Consider the following 22,278-nt stretch of genomic DNA (forward strand, 5'->3'; position numbering starts at 1 on the left):
AAAACAAAATTCAGTTTTAAAATATGCTAACATTTTACCAGGTGATCAGATTATCTTCTTTCAATATTTGTTAAATACATAAGCTTATTATTTAGTCCCATATACTGGAAAAGGTAGATTTTTTGGTCTGAATCCAAATTAGAGCTAAAACTGCAAAAGTCCTCAATTCAGAAGTTCAGATCCAAGATGCAAATTCAGAATTATTCCTAGTTGTTATGCATTTAAAATTTTCATTGTACAATCACTGTTGATATTCTACTTAGTTCTTAATTTAGTTCAGGCTTTATACAGTGGAATGCAGGAACAACTTACCTAGAGCTTATAAACTAATCAACCACATCAACAGGAAGCAATATCATTACTTGAATGAGAAGGGTGGGGCTGACTGTACATGGACACCTAAGGCCTCAGAGGTCTTCACTACTGATGATTTCCAAAGACTTTAAAACCAAAATGTTTCACCAAATGAGTTGTATTGAGACTTAAGGAGAGGGAAGGATTTATTCCTGCCTCTCAAACTGGTAATGTGCTGTGAAGCATGTGAATTAATAACTCCAGCCAGCACCAGTCACTCTGCTCCTACCCCATGTAATTGCAGGAAATATCTTCATTTCTGAGCCTTCTATGGTATTTATGGAACTCTTTATGTCAGGACTATCAAGGATGGGACTGTAACGGTGAGCATTACAGAAATCCTATGAAACAGAGATAAAATTAAATATATAGTACTTTACACTGTGTCTAGTACTGGTGTCTTTTCACATGAATCTATATAATAGTGCATTAACTTCTGTGGCTGCACTCTGACTACCTCCATACACATGAACCACTGTAATACCTCTTATCTGCTTATCAGTGAAACCTGACATGTCCCTATCTACTGTTTTTCACTCACCCTCACTGAGGGCTCTGTGTTGTTATCTGCTTTGTGCAAACGGAGGCAGAGCAGCACAGATGAGGTATGACCTGCAGCAAGGCTGGTGGCAGAGCTGGGAACAAACCCACTCTCCCATACCAGCTCTCCGCTCCACCACAGATTGAAACTGTGGCCGCTCTGCTGTTTTGTACAGCCTGACAATGCCCTGGCACTTGAGATATCTTCACAAGCACTTGCAAAGCTGAAACAGAAGGATGTGCACATAACCCTACCCTGTGGTGGGGAATAGTCATCGGAGTCCGTGTCGCTCTCGCTGCTGTCCTCCACCAGGAAGCTGGGGTAGTTCCAGGACATGTTGAGGATGCCATCTGACTCGTGGAGGAGCACGTGGGCCAGCATTCGGCCGTGGCAGTCCATGACGATAACCTGTCCATCAGCAGTGCCAAACAGTACCTGAAAAGAACACAACAGCCCTCAGTCCTGCCAAATGTCAGCCACAGGGTCCTCCTTCAAATGCATCTTGTAATTAACTAGCTACGCTGGAAATTAATTGAAAGCAAAGCAGTCAGGGATGTGAAATGGTGCCAGAATAGGACACTGCAACCAAAGATGAATGTAAAGAATGAAGTTAAAGCAGCAGAGTCTACAGGTAAATTCTTCAAACAAGTAATATTTTATGGTGCATTTCGTTCACTTCAATATGAGATGTTACAATTTATTTGAACTTGATCATTACTGCAATTACAATGAACTGGCAGAAAGGCTACCACAGATTCTGCAGTATTCTTGGATAATACAAAAACTCCTAAACCTGGTGGCAGAAACCGAGGTATGCATCAGTCATAACAATATCAAAAGAAAAGGCACAGCTGACAAAAGTGAGGTCCTAGCAGAGATTTCAAACTGCTTGTGAGAAATAGAAAGCTGAATAGAGAAGGACAGGTTATTCAGTTGATGAGCTAGAGAAGGTGGGAGAATGCCTTCCAAAACAAAAAGAGGCAGAAGCAGTATGATCAGTCAGCTGGAAGTAGGTTGTCATAGGCCAAGGGGAAGGCAATGTGCTGCACATTCAGAAAGTGATGAGAAGAGCTTCCACCCACCATTTCAAATGCAAAATGGATAATCCAAGTTTTTTCTTGCCCTTAAACAATTCCATAGCAAATCACACAGACTGAAGTCAGACTGACTGGAACATGCAGTTTCTTTTTTAATAAACATTTTCTGTCTTGAGGCTTTAAGAAAGTTAAGATCCTGCATATTTGATGAATTTTTGAAAAAAGTTCAGGAAATAAGGACTAATAAATCCTAAAGCAATAAATGCATTAGCCAAGGCTGTTGCTGCTATCACATAATTCTGTATGAGGCAAATACATTTTAAAGCAAGTTTAAAGGCACCCATCAACTTGAAAACTAGCCAGCATTAAAAATGAAGCTAAAAGGAAGGTCAAATCTTGTACTTGCTCTTCAGTGTACCACCTACTTCCAGTACTTGTAAATTTAAGATTATAACAATTATATGTTCAGATCAGAAATTCACCTAGCCTTCTATCTCACCTATAAGAGTGGTCAAGTGTTTGGGAAAGAGTAAAAGAACAGGATGTACTGAGCAGGCACCTCCCCTGCATACTCATGTAGCTTTCAACCAAGAAAATGAAGAAAAAACTCCCTCTTTGACAATAGATAATTTCACTTGGCAACCTTTAGGTCTTAACACTGTAAGAAACACAGAATAATTGTTCCCTGCTTACATTCTCATCACTGGTCACTGTTTTACAGACCTCTATTATCTAATTCCCTAGTCATCTCTTTCCCAAGCTGAAGAATCATCACCTATCTAGGATCTCCCAGCACAGTTGTTGTTCAAGGCCTGCAATCACCCTCTTTGACCTCTGCTGTCAGAGGTCTTCTTTTCTATCTTCCTGCTGAGATGGTGTGTCAGACTTGCAGCATTCAATGTATGTATTGTATGAGACTTACACAATAGAAGTCTCCTAGGAAGCAATTATCATTATTGCACTTTTGAAAGTTTCAGAAACAAAGTGTGGCTTCATAAGCCTTAGTAAAATTTTTTTTAAAAAGCACTGAATTTTTTTCTATGATCAACATAATGAAGGTTGTAAACTAGAATGGCAATTTAACAGAAGAACTTCCATAAAGTCATTAAAATCTTAAGAAAAACAATGGAGTTGTTTCACATTATCAAAAATATTGAGAAAAATCAGTATCTGTCTGCCTTAACTGTAATCATTACATGTTACAAATATTTTTGTGTTAAATAGTTTCTGGGTTAAAACAGCAGCTGGAGTTTGCTACAAGCCTCAGATTACTATTCTTAGATGTAAAAGTAAGAACTCAACCTTTGTTCATCTCACACTACCTTCCCTTAAGAGCCCTTATTCTATTCTTCCTCCACTTGTATCATCCCGCTCACACTGTTCATTATTCCAATTGTTTTTACATGCATAATCAGTGCACAGCCACTCTCACTATTCACTGTCAAAACATAGCCACTCTCTTTTGGACCTCTACAAAACAAACTTCCACAAAGGCAAAATCCCACCAGTTATTGCAAACATCTCACAGCACTCAGTCTACTCTGTAGGTTAGTTTTTTACTAGTCTCCTAAAAGTTCTACAATTGCAAATACCTAGACAGAGGAGGAGAAACTTATTTCTGAAAATAGTAGTAGAAGAGTCTGCCTCCTAAAACCCTGAAGAAATATTTTATAATTAGGTAGGAATAAAATCTTGGGACTCATCACTCACTAGTTCAGTCTCATCTCAATCTAAAGCTAATTCTTTTGAGTAGCATTGCCCCCAAATAATTTAAAATTATGAAGTACTCAGTAATTTCCAATTCAGAATGGCTGCGTGTCAGCATCTTAATTCTTGCACTGGAACTTGAGAGAGCTCTTTAGCAACCTAGAAATATCAGAGGGCACACTTCATCTCTTTAGCCAGGCTGTAGGTTTCAAGGAGCAGCTTTAAGTTTCAGGGTTATTGTAGCAATACAACCTTTAAGATGAAAGCATTTATCAGGCTGATAGTCCTGCTGGCTGAACTCCTGCTGAAGCTATAAAAATGTCTAATGGTGTTATCATCCATAACATTATTCAGGTTATAAATGCCACACTCAAGCTACTTATATCAGATGAATAAAACTCTCTTGACCTTCAGACAAAAGGTTGAGCCACAGGACATCCCTAAAGGATCTAACAGAGAAATTAAAAAGTTACATTTTAGACATCCAAATTAATTTTTTTTGGTACTTCTTTGTGTCTGCAGATCTAGGAGGTCAGACAGAACGTTGGAAAAAGGTAACAAACAAGTTGTAGTAGTTTGTTAACTCTTGAATACAAAAGCTAAGTGATGATAAGAGTAATTTAAAAAAACCCCAAAGACTTATTTTGAAGTGGTTCTTTGGCCCCTTGTTCGGTTTTTCTCTTGACTCATCTCCTCTCCTTTCACACTGCTCCTTATTTCAACTGATCTTACATGTGTTACCACTTGCAGAATTGCATTTGCAGAATATGGAAAATCTGATAACCAAAACCCTAAAATCACCCAACACATTCAGAGTTTGAGTACCACAACATAAATACAGTAAGTCTTTACAAACCATCAAACGTGACAAATCCTGCACTACAATGAAGCTGTAGCTGATAAAAGGTCACACAAATGCAGGAGTCCTGTAGAGCCCAGATGCTGTGTGCTTTGAAGAGAAAACTGTGACAAGCAGCACTGGGATAGCACACACAGCTTCCCAAGTTTTACAAGAGTTGAAAGCTGGGATCAGTTCTGAAACACAAATGTCTTGGCTCTCCATGAAACCCAGGTTTGGGGTGATTCCTATCTATTGTAACAAATCTGAATACTTGAAAAACACCCTTCTCTGAAATCTGCTGGCCGCTTTAGCCTATGTGCTAACTTGAGATGAGTTTCATAACCTGGTTTTGGTAAATGAATAGGTTTTTCGACTAAAGATTTTTAGTTGAAAGAACGTATGATTTTCTAACAGCGGTGCTCTTTTTGTACAAAACACATTTTGTTGCTATTTAATTTGGTTTAATGTAAGTAAATTGAACTCATCAACAGTAAGAATGCTCAAGCTTTATGATAACTGGAATATACCAGCCTAGTAGGAAAGGAGGAAATCCTACCATCTCACAACATCTGATTATATGCAGGAGCTGAGAAAATGACATTGTTCTAATTTATAGACCTAAGCCAATGAAGCTGTGCTGACTTACATCTCCAGAGAACCTAGCCACGGCCCATTCTTGCATCTTTGCCTGTCCTCATTGTCCAAGAAGATTTCCAGAACTACACTCACTTTGAGTTAAAATAACTAAGTATAATCCAATCCCAGTAATAAAATATTCAATTACTCTATTTACATATGAGGAGTAAAAGACAGAATTATTTCCAATCTCAGGTTTTGGTTGTACAAACTGAACAGTCAATACTGTTACAGAAAGATATCGATAAAACAAGATTCCTCCCTTCATGACATTTAGTACTAACACTGAAGGTTTCTAATGTTGCTGGTTAAACAAAACTCCCAGGAAATCTAATCAATACATTTGCAGACCAGGGGCTGTCATTCTGTATCAAGGAAACGACCAAACCCTTGACTGAAGCTGAAGTTGAAGCATTAGAAGCTGGATTTGCTATAGCTACTGGAAGAAATATAAAGCCATTGGTGGCTACTTTAGCACAGTACTTTTCAAGTGAGACATTCTGGTATCATGATGCTAGAACGCTGGAAAAGGAACATGTGCCTGTATTACTCCTGCTGGCTCAGGATTTTTAACAGATCTTCTCTGACTTTTTATAAAGAACATATATCTGACAGCTCATGAAAGCAAAACAATTCACAGACGCCACTAATTAAAACGGCAGTGAAAATTAATCTAGCAAACTTCATCCTAGTACAATTTGGTTGTTTAAAACCCCAAATTTTCCCATAAAGACAGACCTTGTCTTGTAGGACTATGCAAGGTGCATGAAGAGATTGCATCTAAATTCCTGGACACACTGAAATGTTGTGAAAATTAACGTAATCTGTCAAGAAATCTTAAGCACTGTAATCTACCCTAAGAAGTGGCTAAGCTGTCAGTAACTCCACTGAGCAATTTCTCAAGTTATGGATCTTCCTTCTCCCACAGGACAGGTAGCAGCTGGAAGGACAAGGTGACCACACAAGGTTTTTCCAGAAAGCAACTGATCACATTAGAAAAGCAAAGAGTTGGATGTGACCTAGAAGATGTTTACTGGGCCAGTCTAGCAAACTGAGCTCTACTGGACATGAAATGATCAAGCACTCTACAGCCCTAAGCACTACAAGTGTATAAAAAAATAGAAGTATATGCAACCTGTGAGCGTTGCTATCCCATAACAGTAAATATATTAAACAGCAGTATTTTAAAGTAAAAAACTAATTTAAAACAGAGTGTGACATAAAGGTAAACCAATTCTCAGAACCTTTAAGATAAAATTGACTCCTCAGTCTTCCCCTTTGTAGATCAACTCATGGCCCTGCTAATCCATCCAAACACAGTAGGTACAATATGTATTATTATAATTTGCTAGGGTTCCTATACACTCTAGTTCCTCCATGCAAAGGATATACCACCACTATGCCAAAGCAGGTATTTCTGTTAGGAAATCCCAGGGGGGGACTATTTGCATTGTAATGTGTTGACTTTTTCAGAACTAAATATACTATTCTGACTGGCTTTTTTCTAGACATCACTTTTACTGACACGTGCAAAGATTTCTGTGAGACTAGTGAATCATGATCTCCTTCTGAAAGAAACATCCTATCCAGGTTTTTCAGACAAGTTCACAGGTGTTTTGCTATTCCTTGCTCAATTTTTGCCTTAACCAGTTGTGAGATGCAGATATAAACCTTATTTGCATGTTTCGTGAATGTTCCTAAACCCTTTTCTAAATGTAATGCAGGAAAATAGAGTTGCCTTTCAAGGCTAAGGACACAGATATGATTATTTCTGCTAGAAGCTAAGTTGTGCATATTCAGGATCTTTCATAATATTTGGATATACCAGTCAGACAGAGGGATTTGCTGCATTGCAAACTAACTTGTTCTAGGACCCTCTTTCAATTTTCTTAGACTCAGTTAGGAGTCTTGTAGCCCAGGGCAGAAATCTTATCACCATCTTGTGACCAAGTAAACCACGAACAAGCTCACAAAAACTTAACTTTTTCTTTTCAACATTTTTCAGGGGTTGTACTTCCAAAGTTTGAAGGATTCCTCTTCCTATGCACGTGGCAAACCTTGGCCTTTCAGCATTTTATTTTACTCTTTGCCTTCGTGTATGTCTGTGTGTCTGTTTGGCACACGCAGCTGCTGAAATCTTGGTGCCATCGTACCAGGCTGTACCAATGCTGCCACTAACAACTCATCCTGCACAGCTCTGCAGCTGCGGCTGCCTTGTCGTTCTATGTTTTGCTTCACTGACCTTCACTTTTTCAAAATTTAGACCTGTCTTTATGCTTTCTTCTTCAGCCTCCTCCCCCATCTTCCCCCACAGGCACCTCAGAAAGTACACTTTGCAAAAATGCTAATAAGATCAACTGCTTGCACTGTCAGAAGATGCTGAGCTGAATTAGTTCTGTTTGCTCTGATTTAGTCATCTGGACGACATTAGTATTTGTGATAGGAACAGCCTTCACAGTTGTCACCATACTGCCATCATACTAATAGAGATAAATCTATTCTGCTGATTCAAAATTAACTGAACTATAAAGTGATAAATATACAAAATGATGGATCAACCTTTTATTTATGCAGGTAGACTTAGTAACAAAGGAAGTAAGGGGAAAATTATTGTCTTTAATTATTTTCATTCATTAGCCCAACAAAAGAATGTCAGTCTTTCCAAGGCCTAAATACAATTTTTTTGCAGTCCATTTAGATGCAGTATTTTGCATTCCTTGGGCTTTTCTTGTTTACTGTTTCTCCTTCACATAGCAGGAGACAGTGCAGCGAACTCCTCTCAGTACACACTAAAAAGTGAAAGTTTGTTTTTTCCTCAGTGTCATATTTCTGGCTTTCCTTCTTTTCACCTCTATATGCAGAGAGAAATAAAGAAAAGCAGAGTGAAGGAGACAGCTAGTCTCCTGCTGAATACTTTTTATTTCCATTAAAAATTCAGCCACTGTAAAATGATTTCTTGAACTGACACAAAAAGAGACATCACTAAAATTCACATACAAGCTCAGGGGGAAAGCATTAGGTTTTCCTTGACTGCCTTTATGTCCAAATATCTTACAAGAGTTTCTGTTTCTTTTGGACGTGAAGAGTTACCAGCCCCACACATGGATGGTACAGCCCAGGATCGTTCAGCTAACTGTATATATAAACATACACATGGGGTGAAATTCTCATTCGAGGCCATTAATCCTTTCAAAAGCAGCACTGGCTTAGTTACCTACTTTCAGGCTTGTTCATTCTCTCTTTCACGAAGTCCTCAAATGAGAAGGCGAAGTAAATCCATCAGAGATCTTGGTGACAAATCCATTTAATAAATACTGAAATACTAAAAACTGGGGATTCAACCTGTACTGGCTTTATTTCTCTCTAAAATAATATAATGTAGCTGAATGGCTGTAAATGAGGTACAGCTTTGCATGCCACTTCAGGAGTCAAAAATATAAGTAGTCTTAAAACCACGATCTCAAGCTATTAACTACTCTGGACATACGGGTACAGAAGCAATTGTCCAGGCAAAGATAACGTTATTTGAAAGCATTCTGGAAAATCACAGAAAGACTGATTATTATAGGCTCTTGTAATTATACCTGGACTAATTCTGTCTTCTGTATTCCAGGCACACACATTTTTATATTCTTTGTTGATTCTCAAGACATTTTTCAAGAAAGCATCATACAGCAGTTAGATTTTTAAGTGAAGAGTTGCCATTCTATACAGCGCTTAGTGTATCAACAATATGCATCGTTTTACTTAAAAAGTGAAAAAAAAATCCCATTTGTAGCAACATGCAAAATAAAAAGCCAACAGCTGAGCACCTTCTACAGAACATTTTTTGTGGCAATGAATTTGGACAGGATTCCAAGCCTGGACCACTGAACTCCCACAGCAGAAATACTCTAGAATATTCTTCAAGCAGTCCTGTTTTCTGATTCCTCACAAAACTCTGCCAGAAAAGTACACACATTTCTCTGAAAACACATATTCTTCACAAAAACACAATTATATATAGCAAGTAAAACAACATTTGGTGGTAAAATGCAATTAGTTTTACCAACAACCACTCGATCAGGGAAAGAAGTCAACTGATACACTTGGCAGTCTCCTGCATTATTCCCTAGTCAGGTTTTAGTTATTTCCTGAAAGATATGTTGACTGCTGAAGCTAAAATCTCATTCAGAGCTTTAGAAGTCTCAGAGTTTCTGCTGGGGTTTTGTGGTTTGTTTTCTTTTTCCTAATTGAAAATGGTACTACTTAGAAACAAGGACAGCACTCTCAACCAGTGAAAATGCAATACAAAGCAGTTTAGAAGCAACGTCCTTGCTGTTTTGAATTTCATAATACAGAATATCAAGAAGTCCCTGGGTTAAGCTATATGCTAATGAAAGTTAGTCCCTCAACTTCTGCCCTCTTCTTCTATGTCTTGGGTGCAGGCAGAGAGCAGTAACTCAGCATGGTCAGGAAATACGTGTAATGGGTGAGGTCAAGTGTAACTGAGTCAACATGGAGTCAGGCTGAGTAATAAACTGTTACCGAATGAGGCACTGAAGAAGAATGACTATTCTCTTAAAAAGCAAGGAAAGCAGGGAAGGATTAATCCCTTTTCAGCTTGCCAACAATCCCTCAATGTCTAAACACTGACAAGAAACTGGCTCCCGGACAAAGAACAGAGAGCTCGAGTTGAATCCATGAAGGATGAAACATTGACGGGAAAGGTTTTGGAGAACAAAGTTATACTGCTCCTGCCTTCCATTGGCATGCTATCTCTTTTTGTCAAATCAATGGAAGACTATCTGATATCACTTTCCAAAAATATCACTATTCCTCTGCCATTTACTATGAAACTTGGCCTTGCTTTCCCAGACAAAACCTAGTGCAGAAATCCACTAATATCCTACTCCAGACTCTATCACTCTAATTCTTGTTTCCTGCACCAAGGTTTCAGACTATTCACAGGCTTGAAGACATCTGACCCAAGTTCAAGACCCCATTTGGCTCCTGGTCCTCTTACTAACTTCCAAAAAATTGATGGATTAAGTACCAGTGATGATAAAGTTCAAATCAACCATGCTGGCAGCTACATTTCTTTTGAACTGAAAAGACCACAAAGCTCTGGATGAACCAAAGGGATCCCAGGGTTGAAGTATTTTAAGCCAAGTGGCTTTGGCAGTGGAATAATGGACTGTTCCTGAAAAATGCTGTAAAACCTTCACAGTTTGGAGAGGTTTTCCTCTGCCAGAATTACACTTCCACTCACATGCCCTCTCCTGACCAGCTCAAAATCCAAACAAACAAATTAAAGCAATTTTCCTGCTCTACATATGACTTCTCCTTAGAGAGCACCTTCCTGCAGAAGGTTCCATTTTTCCCCTACGCTGCATAAAACACAGCATAAGTGCATGCTGCTCCCTTGCAGAGGTGTGCTGCAAAACCTAATTCTTACTATTTGCCCCAAGGCTGAAGCTTAGCACAGAGCTTTTCCAAATCACAAGTTCAAGTAAACACTCCCTGTCTCAAAGAACTAAAGACTTCAGGCTATATAAGCAAAATCTTTCTGTACAAGTGCCAGCAAGGTGAGAGCAGAGGCAAACGACTTCTTTCTTCCTGACACCTCCCACACAGAGACTGGTTTTGTTTCTATTTGTGCTCATCTTTACTTTGCTGACTCAAACATTGATGCTTCAAAAATGTAAAACAGCACTGGGTATAAAAATGCTAAGTGGACACATTAACTGAATAGCACAAGTTTTCATCTCCCTCCATTTCTGGCTTGTCATTGACATCAACATCCCTTTTTCCTGAGAGAGGTGGAGATGGGGCAGAATGTGCAGCACTTAACAAACTCCAGATTCCAGTCAACTAAAATAGCAATATTGTGACCTGAGTGTCAGAGGGAAAGAGTTACAAGGTACACTGTTGAGGCTGATCTGTACATCCTAGTACACCATGCTTACAAAGGGATGTAGAAAACCATTCAGGCATTTGTTTTTTGCAGTAACAAACATCAAATACCCTGTCTACAAGGATGAGCAAAACATTAAAACAGTTGTATTACGCCTTTCAGACAGAGTCATTAAGAGAAAAATTTCAGTGCAAGACTCATCTGAAACAGCCCTGACACAAAACACTGCAGGAGCTACTGAGAAAACGAGCCATGATGCCGTCAGCCCATAAACAACCCCCATGCTACAGCTCTCATGACTAGAACAAATGGCACCATCTCATTAGCTCTCTCAGTGCCTTGCCTCTACAGGCTGGATGAAGAGCATCCAGGGAAAGATTAGGCAAGGCACAGATGAAGCGAGTGGGAAGAAGAAAGCACATTGAAGTATCACCTTATTGCTCTGTTCCTTCAATTACCCGCTCAGTAACTGTGCAGTACAGACTAGGCTTTCTGGCAGGAAAAATTTGTCTGGAATAAACCCAGAGAGAGATGCCACAGCTCCTGAAGCTGTAGATGAGCCCTAGAGGCTCCAAGGAGAACATCCTTGTTGTCTACCCTTCCCAAAACGTAAGACAAAGCCTATAAAGTCCTCATCTAAGCACAGAAATCTGCAGTGTAGCTGCTCATAGCTAGTGAAAAAAAGGAAAGTGCAACCAAGAAATGACACAGTGCACCAAGCTATCTAACTCTTCTCCTTCCTTCTTTTTGGAAGCTGTATTCTCAGCAGAATGATGCATAAAAACCTACTTCAGACAAAAAAGCAAAGGAAAAACAATGCAAATATAACTATATACTGCTATCAGAAAACAAAAGGGGAGGAAAAAAAGGAGAAATCTATTATTTAGGAAATAGCAGCATAATGCAGCTTGAAAACAATGTAATAAAAAGAGATGGGAGAAAGAAAGGCAAAATAGCACTTAAAATTCACATTACTTTTCCCAAAAAAATCTGTCACTATTATGTACCATCATAAAAATCAAGTCCCCAAGCAAAGTGCAAAAACGAAGTGTGACTGGCTTCCAGCATAAATATATTACACAAGAATACAAAGTCTCTGCAAAAATATTTAAACATTTTAAGTATACATAAACCCCCCCACATATTTTGTTTATAAAAGGCTGAAATAGGATAGCAAATATTTACAGAGCCCTTAGCACAAGTAAGCAGAAATCATTAATTTTAATAGCAAGTTTGCCACGAAGGTATGAAATGCTTCTAAAAACAGTCAAAAATATTAAAGACAGTTAAGCTGTGACGGGTTTTATCTGTCTGTTTTATATAACAAACGGATTTATCTTGAAAGACAACTGAAGTCTCCTTCCCCTGTCCTCTTTTTGCATTTTAATGCTGCTGCTCAATTATGCAGCATGCAATGTTAAAATGCTTATATGCGATTTACCCATTGTCTGCAGTCCTTGTGGCTAGAATAAACTGCCTAGTTAATTAATGACACGTCTCCAATGCTATAAAAAGCTTCCAGCCATTTTTCCCAGTAATCTGAGTAATTCATCCATCAATGAAAATAAGGCTTTCAGATCTTCCTCAACGACTGTATCTTACAGTGCAATTTTGAGCAGCCCTAGTCATTGTAACCATATATGTGAGGTCATTTGATAGTCTCTACATCCAGAATTGCCAGTAGAAAAAAAATGCATTTTTGTATGTTAGAACACAAAAATATAGTTATTCCCTGGCATCTTTAAAGCTCCTTTATGTGAACCTGTAAAATCCTTAATAGGAACAAAAGTTATTCTGATAAAGAAAAAAATAATTGCTTACCCTTTCCAATTTTACAGGCTGTAACCTTTTTCATGTTGTCCTTCCTTCTCTTCATTCATAATAATTAAGGTAAATAGCTACCTTCCCCATACTGCCCTAGTTGCCCCTTTGTAGCTCCCTTTCATCATTCTGTCAACTCATTAGAAGGCCATCATCAAGATTTTTTCCACACACCCAGATGCCTGAGAATAATTAAACTTGATCAGTGTGACTACCATAGCAGCAAGAACTGCCTGAATCAGACGTGTGCTACAGCACCTGAATAAAACCAAAACAGGAGGGTGAGTGGAAGCACAAACATCTTCAGAGCCACAGGCAAATACAGATGGAGGTGAGAAGATGACAGCAGGGCCCAAACAGATGCAACATTTTCAAACACTTATAAATTCCTTGGTTTTAAGCTGTGTTCTGTAACCTAGGTAAGGCTACTATCCCTACTTTCAGCTTAGGAGCTGTTCAGAACATCATTTCTTTGGAAAGGTAATAGCAACTGCAAATCATTGCTCACAGATCAGAATGGGGGGATGCAAAAGCAGACTGTACTAAAGAGCATTTATTAGGTAGAATTCCTGCCAAGAACTAAAGCCACACCAACACCAAGAACTCTGAGAGAGAAGCTCATGAAGCACTTGATGCTGCTGGTAACCATTTGACAGCACTTCTTGTTCATCAGCTCTAAGCCCCTGTGAGAGCTGTGGCTGCCCCACGGCAGCTGCTGGGCACAGCACGGCGCTGATCCTGTTCAGGGACATGTATGGCACCACGTGCATGGCCAGCACACGGATCCCGCCCAGCCCCGCTGCTGGGCCCAGCAACAACACGCGTCCCTTCTTCACGTGGAGCTCCGCTCCGTGTCCCGGGCTCCACCCTGATGCACTGCAGGCAGGGGAAGGAGCTGAAGCCTGCCCCTGCCTCCTGCTTGTCACGGAGAAAAGATGCTGAAGCGTCTGCGGTTGCCATGGGAATAAGGATGGTGAACGCTGGGAGCAGGAGTGAGTAACAGCTTAGAAACTGCCTCCCTGCACAGCTACCGCAGGATACAAGGGATTTCTAAAATAACAACCTACCGAGCTCCTGCACCCTGCTTTGTGTTTGAGACAATGCAATTCATCTGCTACTGGTCTCCCTGTTTTCTTCCAGTGCTTTATGAGACCCTTCAGTGCACAGGCTATCTGTCCCTAACATGGTGCTGCTCTTCTGTTTCACCGAGAGCATAATTTTGTCTGATTAGACACAGAAGAGGCTGAACCTTGGGGCCTTTATTTACACATTTTTAGTACTTGTGCATGCTGCATTGCAATGGGACCACATACAACAGTTAATGTTGTACCCAGCAGGATGCAAATCAAATTAGCCTACCTGCTTATATACTTATTTTCAAAGCAAACAGAAGGAAGCATGCTGGCAAAGTTCACATATACCTGTAGTCTGTCATGTAATAGCCAAACAGAATCCTGTCCAGTCCCTGAATTTCCACAAATAAAAGCTTACAACAGGAAAGGGGCAGGGGGGGAAAAACAGAAATGGGCACCTGCAGCTGTCAGAAAAGTCTAACAATTTGTACTAGCAGAGATGCAGGGAATATAGGTTACTAGCACCTCTTGGGATATCCAGTAATTAAAATATATTAATTCCTTTTCATTGAGGGTTTCCTCTGTTGGAGAGTGATTTCCTTCTGGTTCCCTTTCCACACACAGAAACAGCAATAGAAACACACCCAGGGAAGTTCAAGGAGTTACACTATATTGCTATAAATGAAAGGATAATCAGACTCTCTACAGTTCTCATCCAGTTCTCTGACACTGTGTCTTTCTCCATCATGAAGAGAGATAATCTCTTTAATGAGTAAAATCTGGGAAAGCATGGCCTAAGGGCAGCAGAAGTTGATAAAAAAATGTCATTGCAAGCTCAGAAAATACACAGGAAAAGAGATGAAGCACGGGAAAGATGTTTTATATGACTTGTGGGCTTAGGAAAAATCCTCAATTACTTATTGATATTGCTTCTATAATTATAAATTTAACCCTTTGGCTAGATGAAAGTCAAGTTTTGCTCACTGAGGAAGTCCTCAATCTGCTTGGTACGTATGCTCCCTCGGAAAACAAGCATGGGACAACACCTCAGAACTGTCTCAAGACAGCGTACAGCATTCTCTGATATTTCAAATTTACTTTTCATTTCAAACACTTTTCATCCCTACATGACCCTAAGTGAGCTTTCCACCAGCTCACCAGAAAAAATACTCCACATACTACTACAGCTTCTTGTAGCCCTGGAAAAAACATTTAAAAACTGTGCATGATTACTCACTACTGAGTAATGCCATCCTTGTGTGCTCTGGGGATAGGGTACAGGAGGGGGAAATGCCTAAATGAGCAGGCCTACAGACACACAGTGAAGTAAGAAAACTAACTTCTAGTCCTCTTCAGTAAGCATGCAGAATCACATTCGAAAGGCCTATGTATTAACCTAGCTGAAGAAGCCCACAGCTCAAAGTCCAGACTCAAGATCTGGGTGTGAACTACAGTAGAAATCTGCCGATAACCTTCATGAGAAGTTAATCTGAGACAGATGATGCTGAGAAAAAGCAATGCAGTCAACCATACGATGCACAGTAAGTTTGTCCCAAAAAGAAAAGGAGAGCTCAAAAAAACTGAGAAACAACTGAGCCACAAGAAGAATGATAGCACTCTCTTCCTAAAATAAAATGCAGAACAGTTTTATCTAGTATTAATAAAATCAGCCAATAACATAATCAGGGCAGAGTATGTACCAAATCAGTTAAAAGACACAGTTATATACTCAATTTCAGCAGGACTGTAGTCCACCCTGGCCACCTCTCTAGCTCTCATCCCATCTCTTTGCATTAGCCACTACCTCAAAGGTGCTTTACTTCAAGCACAGCAAGGACACAAACCCAGAGGCCAAACACACATTGTCAAGATGATGGTGCCAATCTAGCAGCTCTAACCTTCTCTTGTCTCCAAGAGGAAGGTGTTGGTAGGAATCACCTCCTCTTGCAGAACTGCTACAGAGCCATAGTAAGGAGTGACAGAGGTGACAGCCTACGTGTGCTGAACAGATATATAGGAGAAAAGATGGAGGAGACAGGAGAAACCAGGAGGATGCATGCAGAAGGGAGTGAAGGAGATAGTTAAGAGAACTGAAGAGTGAGGTGAACAGACAATATACTGAGTAAATTTCTATCAGGGCAATAGAAAATTGACACTGAATGACACAATCCCCTTCGAAATGTAACTTTTAAAGATAATTGTGTTAAAGGTCATAGGACCATGGAGTGTCGTATTTTCCAGGAATACTTTCACTAGCAACCTTCACAATGCCAGGCAGGTAACAAAAAGAACAGTGGAAAAATATAAATTTAAATATTTACATTTATCTTTCAGTCACTGTACTGACAAGTAAACTATATCAAACAATAGGGAATATGCTGAAGCCTTTCTAGACTAGAATAGTATTCTGTTCTCATTTGCACATTTACCAATCAGGAGAAAAATTAGGTAAGGCAGTAAGCTAGTAAGGATATCCATTTCCATATATACTTATTTATGTGTAATGTATGCAATGTCCTTCCCCCCCACCACATTTGCTATTTTTAGTTTGAACTGAGCATAGTCTCTCACTCAGCACCTCTGTGATTCATGTTTCCTTGTGCTTCCAGAGGCAAGTACATCTAAATATATTTTAGAAGATCGCTTCTTTCCACCAGCTCTGGAGAACAGTATGAAGATCCATCATCACTTAACATGCAAACCCCTGCAAACTAGTTAGGGTGAACTGTGCTGAGCAACATCAAGCTTGTGGCTGCTTTGGGTCTCTATTTCAGCGAGTTTGTCAGCAGCAGTCTGTAAGTCAAGCAAGTAATTTTCACATAGCTGGAATTGGCCATTATGCTCGAAAGCATTTATCTGGACGCCGAACAAGTGTTTGTTTCCTGGAATAACCACTTATGGAGCATCCAGATTAGAAAGTACAAACATACTGGCTAAATTGAATTAAAGGCAGTCAGCCACTCCAAATTAAACACTCAAGTGAAGATATTTCCAAATACAGCAGCAACCACTGAGCATCACACAAATGGGATAGCCTCATGTTTAAAACATAGGACTGAGAGCTATTAGATCTTAGCTTCCCCTCCTACTTCTGCTGCTTGTCTCTTCCTCTTGATCTCAAGTAAATTATTTATTGTCAAGATTTACATTTCCCTAGATTCAAAAAGAGGCAGTTAGACTCCCTGGCTTTAAAAAGCAGTGTTGCAATAATTAATTCATTATTCTTTGTAGAGCACTCTAAAATTATTAGACGCTGCTGCAGGAATGTATATTATTAGTGCTATTATATTCCACTAGCAATTCCCAAAATAACTCTACCTTGGATGAATTTACAGTATTCTAAATTCAGTGGTTCCTTGAGCCTTGAACCAGCATCTTTCCATGGTGATGTAAAACGAAGGAAGGAAAGCAATCCAGTTATGACCATAATGGAGTTTCTCTTTGCACTATTCTACACCCATCATTTCCTCTAGCACTGAATTATACACACATGGACAACCATCCTGACAGCAATCACGTGGAAGGAAAAACCAATCCTGTCAGCTCAGCAGTGAGCAGAAAGGGATCAGTGTAAATTCTGCAAATGAAACCAGTGGCTCATCTCCAGACACACTGTAAATGGTGATGTGTCCACTATCATACAATTCTCTAGAAAAATGGTAAAGAAGATCTTTTTAACTGGCTTTTTCAAAGCTCAGCAACATTTGGACTCAATGGTTGGAAAAATGGCCTGCTTTTAAATTATGTTGTTTGCATAAGTTGAGAGATCTCTCCAGCACTCAGTTACATCCATTTGCTTGTTCTGAATGCAAAACATAACCATATCTGCTGCTGGAACTCCTTTTCCTACAAGTGCAGACTGGACAAATCTATGCAGAAATGACCAGTCCGATGTTTTAAAGTCCAGGCTGCATCTCTGCTCAAATGCATTTTTAAGATAGCTGTAACAACAAATTAAGGGTACAATTACAGATTTCTGTCTCAAACAACTAACTTTGAATAAGACTGTGTGTGAATCAGGGTGAAAAGTGATGATAGGTAACTCGGTACACTATCACATTCACCTAATAAGAACAATAGGATGAATTAAAGTTTCATTATTGGTGGGAGCAGTGGTTTTGATGGAAACTGATCTTACCAAGTGACCATTTTACTTAACAACTTTTTAAGAGCTGTATTCTATAGCATACCAATGCAACACAATTGATACCCCTAAATGCCCCATTTTCATTACCTGTTGGTCATCTGGAGTCCATATGCCACAGGTGATCTGACTCTCCAAGTTTATTTCTGAAGACCAGTGTCTCTGTCCGCTGACCGAACCAACCAGCACAAATCCATCTCTATAGGAGATAAGTGCCTGAGTCCCATCATGGCTCCATGTAAAGTCGCTTACCTTAACATATCAAAGACAAGAAAACAGGTATATGTGCCATGTAGGATTTTTTTATTGTTTTAATAAAAGGCAGCAGTGCACAGAATGAGACAGGACAACTACTAGCCCAGCTGAAGCTCTGATGTCATGCCTACTGGAGAAAAAAGCACTGTGCTTGCAAAGTGCCTTTGTGACAATTCTTGCACAATTCTTCCTCTCAATAAAGAAATGTTACATTTTCTCCTTTTTGAAAGGTATAAAGTACCACTCGTTGTCCTTTTCATTTGGCCTCTCAGGACCTGATCAGTCTTGACTGCAAAGCAAACATGCATACCAACCTGTGCCCCACGATCATTCACAAGCTCCACAGACCATCTGCCTTCGTATTGTATCCAAACAAATATTCCTCCATCTGCATCGCAGGTTGCTAATTTCTGGAATGGTTCGTTCCATCTCACCAGCACAACCTTCAAAGATCACAAACAAAAACAGCATTACCAAAACTGTGTGTTGTGCTAACAGCTATTTAACAAGAACCAGTTAAACAATACCACCCAATAAATAACATCACATTTAAACCCTAAAGATGCACAAAATAACAATTTTCAGCCCAGCATTGGCTCCTCTCAAGAACAGCTGGAATCGTTTTGTCATGGTTGTCAGGAAATGCACAGTATCTCACCGTCAGGCCTTTTTGGAAGGCACTGCACGCTTCCAATAAAATCATAGGGAGCACTGGAACGCAGGACTCCATTACAGAAGCTGCAAACAGGAAGCTCTGCACAGATTATCGAACACTCCTTCAAATGATTCCCCCACTGTAATCTCAGAGACTGTCAGACTCTACATCAAATCATCACCTCTTGCTGACTTCAAATGAAGTGGCATGCTCTGCACACAATTTAAATACTCATATTGAATACTTATATTCAAAACAACCCCTGAGGGTCTCAAATTATTAAAAAACAGAAATTTCATAGGAAAGTTGCTTTGCTACTGAGTGCAGAAGGAATACAAAGCAGCTTTATGCTCTTCTCTCCACATTAGAGCTATCTGGGCTTTTTTGGAAAATCTAATCAAGTCTAAACCTATCAAATTGCTCTCTCATTTTTAATTAATACCAATTTAACAAATACTGTACCTCTCGAGACCTCAGTATAAAACTGAAAAAAGCATGTCATCCTAGTGCCTGGAGCAAAAATTATCAGTAAAATCATTTACCTTCTGTTAAAGACTTTCTCCTCAAGAACTTTTTTTCCAAATTAATTTTATTTCAAAACCATGCAGATATATATAGGACACTTACATTCACACACAAGTAAATTCCCCCCAGCTATTTTACTGAGACACAGAGTATGCAAACAAAGTAAACATATATTAAACACTCAATTAGTAGAGTGTTATTTCAACTACTTAATAAACATCCAGCTCTAATGATGCTTTTTCATAAAACTGAATAGATAATTAATCATCTAAAACAGACAGGCAAGATTTCCCTGAAATGTATTTTCCTGTTTACAGAGATGGACTGATCCTCCTAAAGATTCCAGTCCTAAAATGACCTCTAAGTAGACAGACCCTTTCTGCTTCACAAGGAAATCAGCAGTCATTTTCAGAACTAGGATATAAATATGCATACCTGAAACCTAAACATGACAGCTGAGGGATGATCTTATTTAGTGAGTGCTACACTTATTCAGAGTGTCAAGGGTCAGAACTTAAGAATGTGACTATCAGTGGAGCTCATCCATCTGAAGCATTAACCCTTGAACCATTAAACAACCACAGAAAAATAATTTTTTTGTTCATATGCAAAGATTATGGGAACAAGCAAGTGTGACAAATCATCTCTCTGCTGTTACAGAGCTTAGAAGACTCCCATTTGAGATTTTGGAGAAAAACACTTGCTTCTACTTAACTATAACCATAGCTGCAGTTTAAGTCACCAGTCCTGTTTCCAGGTGGGCAAATTATACTGTGCCCCTAGAAGGATTATATCACACACAGCTTTTTTAAAAAATTCTTATGTTGGAAGAGCAGTAAAATATTCCATCACAGCAACGCAAGCAGATGAACTTTGTTGGAGATTTCACTCTGTCCCTTCCACCTCAACAAGAATAGTACAGATTTGTCAAAATTTTCTTTTCATTTTGGTATAAATCCAATGCACAGAGCCATAATTTCATCCACCCTGAGGCAAAATGCAATGATGACATAACTGTACTTGCCAGCAATGCCTAACAGTATTATGAAAGAAATGAAGAAAAATTCAAGGATAACACTGAAAAATCTTCATCTTTAAAAGCTGGGAGCTGCTAAGGCTAATGATGACTATTAATGAGTGGAAGGTACTTATCACCACTAAAAACCAGATCTTTAAACACTTAGACACTGCTCACATTTCACAGATCATACCAAATTAATTCTGCATCATACCAAAATGAACTGCTAGACAAAATTTAGGAACAAAAAGGGAACTAGTTGTTCAAGTAACATGAATGTTATAGCTAACACCATTAAGAATGCTACTACCTGTCTTAAAATCACCCTGTTCAGTCTGGCAAAGGTTTAAGATAATCACACAATTTTATAGATTGCACATACAAGTTGACTTTGTAATACGACTTACAGGCAAAATTACAACAGTTAGTTCATTGTGTTTTGTTTCTTTTCTATTTTAAATAGGAATCTTGTCAAAACTTGAACATTTTTATTAAATTCCATACAACCTGCCTTTTGTTTAGATTTGATAAAACGTCCAACGGTACATTTGAATGTAAGCAAGATTAACTAGAGCCTCCATCCATCTCAATTAGATACAAATTACTAACCTCCAAAATAAACTTATTGCTTTATAATCAGAAATGAAAGTGAGACAATGATTTTTATATGCCTTCTGACAATAGCCTCATAAGGAAGCAAATTTGCAATTTGAAAATTCAACTCATTTAAACACAGAGCAAACGTTGTTATTTTACGAGGTCATTTTAAAGATGCTGCCATAATTTACATTTAACATCTGACCACAGGTGCTGAGTCCACAAATGCTTTGAGTATTTCCAGTTTCATTTTAGATATTTAACACACAGAAGAAGAGAGAAAGAAAGGAAGGATTGCCCTAAGTATTAAGATGACTTTTGGCTTTTTTGTTGGCTAAAATGTAAAGCATATGAAAACATGTCCCACTGATAGCACACTTAAATAACACATAAGCTTGAATCACCCCTCTGCAAAGAGGAATTTTATTGCTAACCCATAAATGTAGAGATATCATTACTTTCACTAACAGCTTCAACTCACAGAGGACCCGTTTTTACTTCTGCCTTTATGGTTCTCTGCTTTCTACTTAGCATCTTCACACAGGTACTGAAGGACTGAACTGTTTTATCTTGTGTTCAAAAAAGCAAGAATGTTGGTGCACAAAAGTAAATTGTCTGTGGCCATTTGTGTTCCACACAGCCTTTCAATATTGTCTAATTATTATTTATTTGTTGGTTGGTTGTAGCATTTTTTAATTCTATAAAAATAGCAAATCATGCTCATTCTACTCTTGAAAAATAACGTATCACAGGTAAAAAATTTGTTTCAGAAGTGCAGCATTCAGGTCCTTCAATATCTGGTTTAATTGCCAACTTAATTTTCAGGAATTAAATTTAATTCATCCTAAAGGTGATGGAAACTCTACCCAAGAACTGACTGCATAGTTTAATGCTGCTAGCAATGTTATTATCTATTAAGATTTTAGACAAGAAATTTTGAGTAACTGCAATTTTTGAAGTAGCAAATATGTGATTTACATTAAACGTGATCTCTTCCCAACAGAAACCAGGTTTGGTAATCTAAATTTATTACACGCTGTTGACACTTTTACTAATTTTTTCACATTTTCTAACACAGTACAAGACCACTAAAATCCAAAGCTTTCTGGGAGCTTTTGTTATTCCTAATTTTATTACAGTTTTTGAAGGAGATGACTGAAGACATGACACAAATCAGC

General features: G+C 38.8%; 1 protein-coding gene across 6 annotated transcripts in view; it reads right to left on the reverse strand.

Moving 5' to 3' along the window:
• Positions 1–22,278, reverse strand: part of TULP4 (TUB like protein 4) — a 144,057-nt gene that overhangs the window by 29,644 nt on the left and 92,135 nt on the right. For all 6 annotated transcript variants that reach the window (XM_085055770.1, XM_085055765.1, XM_085055766.1 and 3 more), the window contains 3 exons: positions 18,620–18,748; positions 18,141–18,302; positions 1,150–1,330 (listed from right to left, as the gene is read on the reverse strand). In XM_085055770.1, the coding sequence (XP_084911896.1) occupies positions 1,150–1,330; positions 18,141–18,302; positions 18,620–18,748 (472 nt within the window). The remainder of the gene's footprint in view (positions 1–1,149; positions 1,331–18,140; positions 18,303–18,619; positions 18,749–22,278) is intronic.

Source organism: Lichenostomus cassidix, chromosome 3, assembly GCF_008360975.1.
Source record: "Lichenostomus cassidix isolate B80296 chromosome 3, HeHo_3.0, whole genome shotgun sequence".
In the NCBI taxonomy this organism is placed as follows: domain Eukaryota; kingdom Metazoa; phylum Chordata; class Aves; order Passeriformes; family Meliphagidae; genus Lichenostomus; species Lichenostomus cassidix.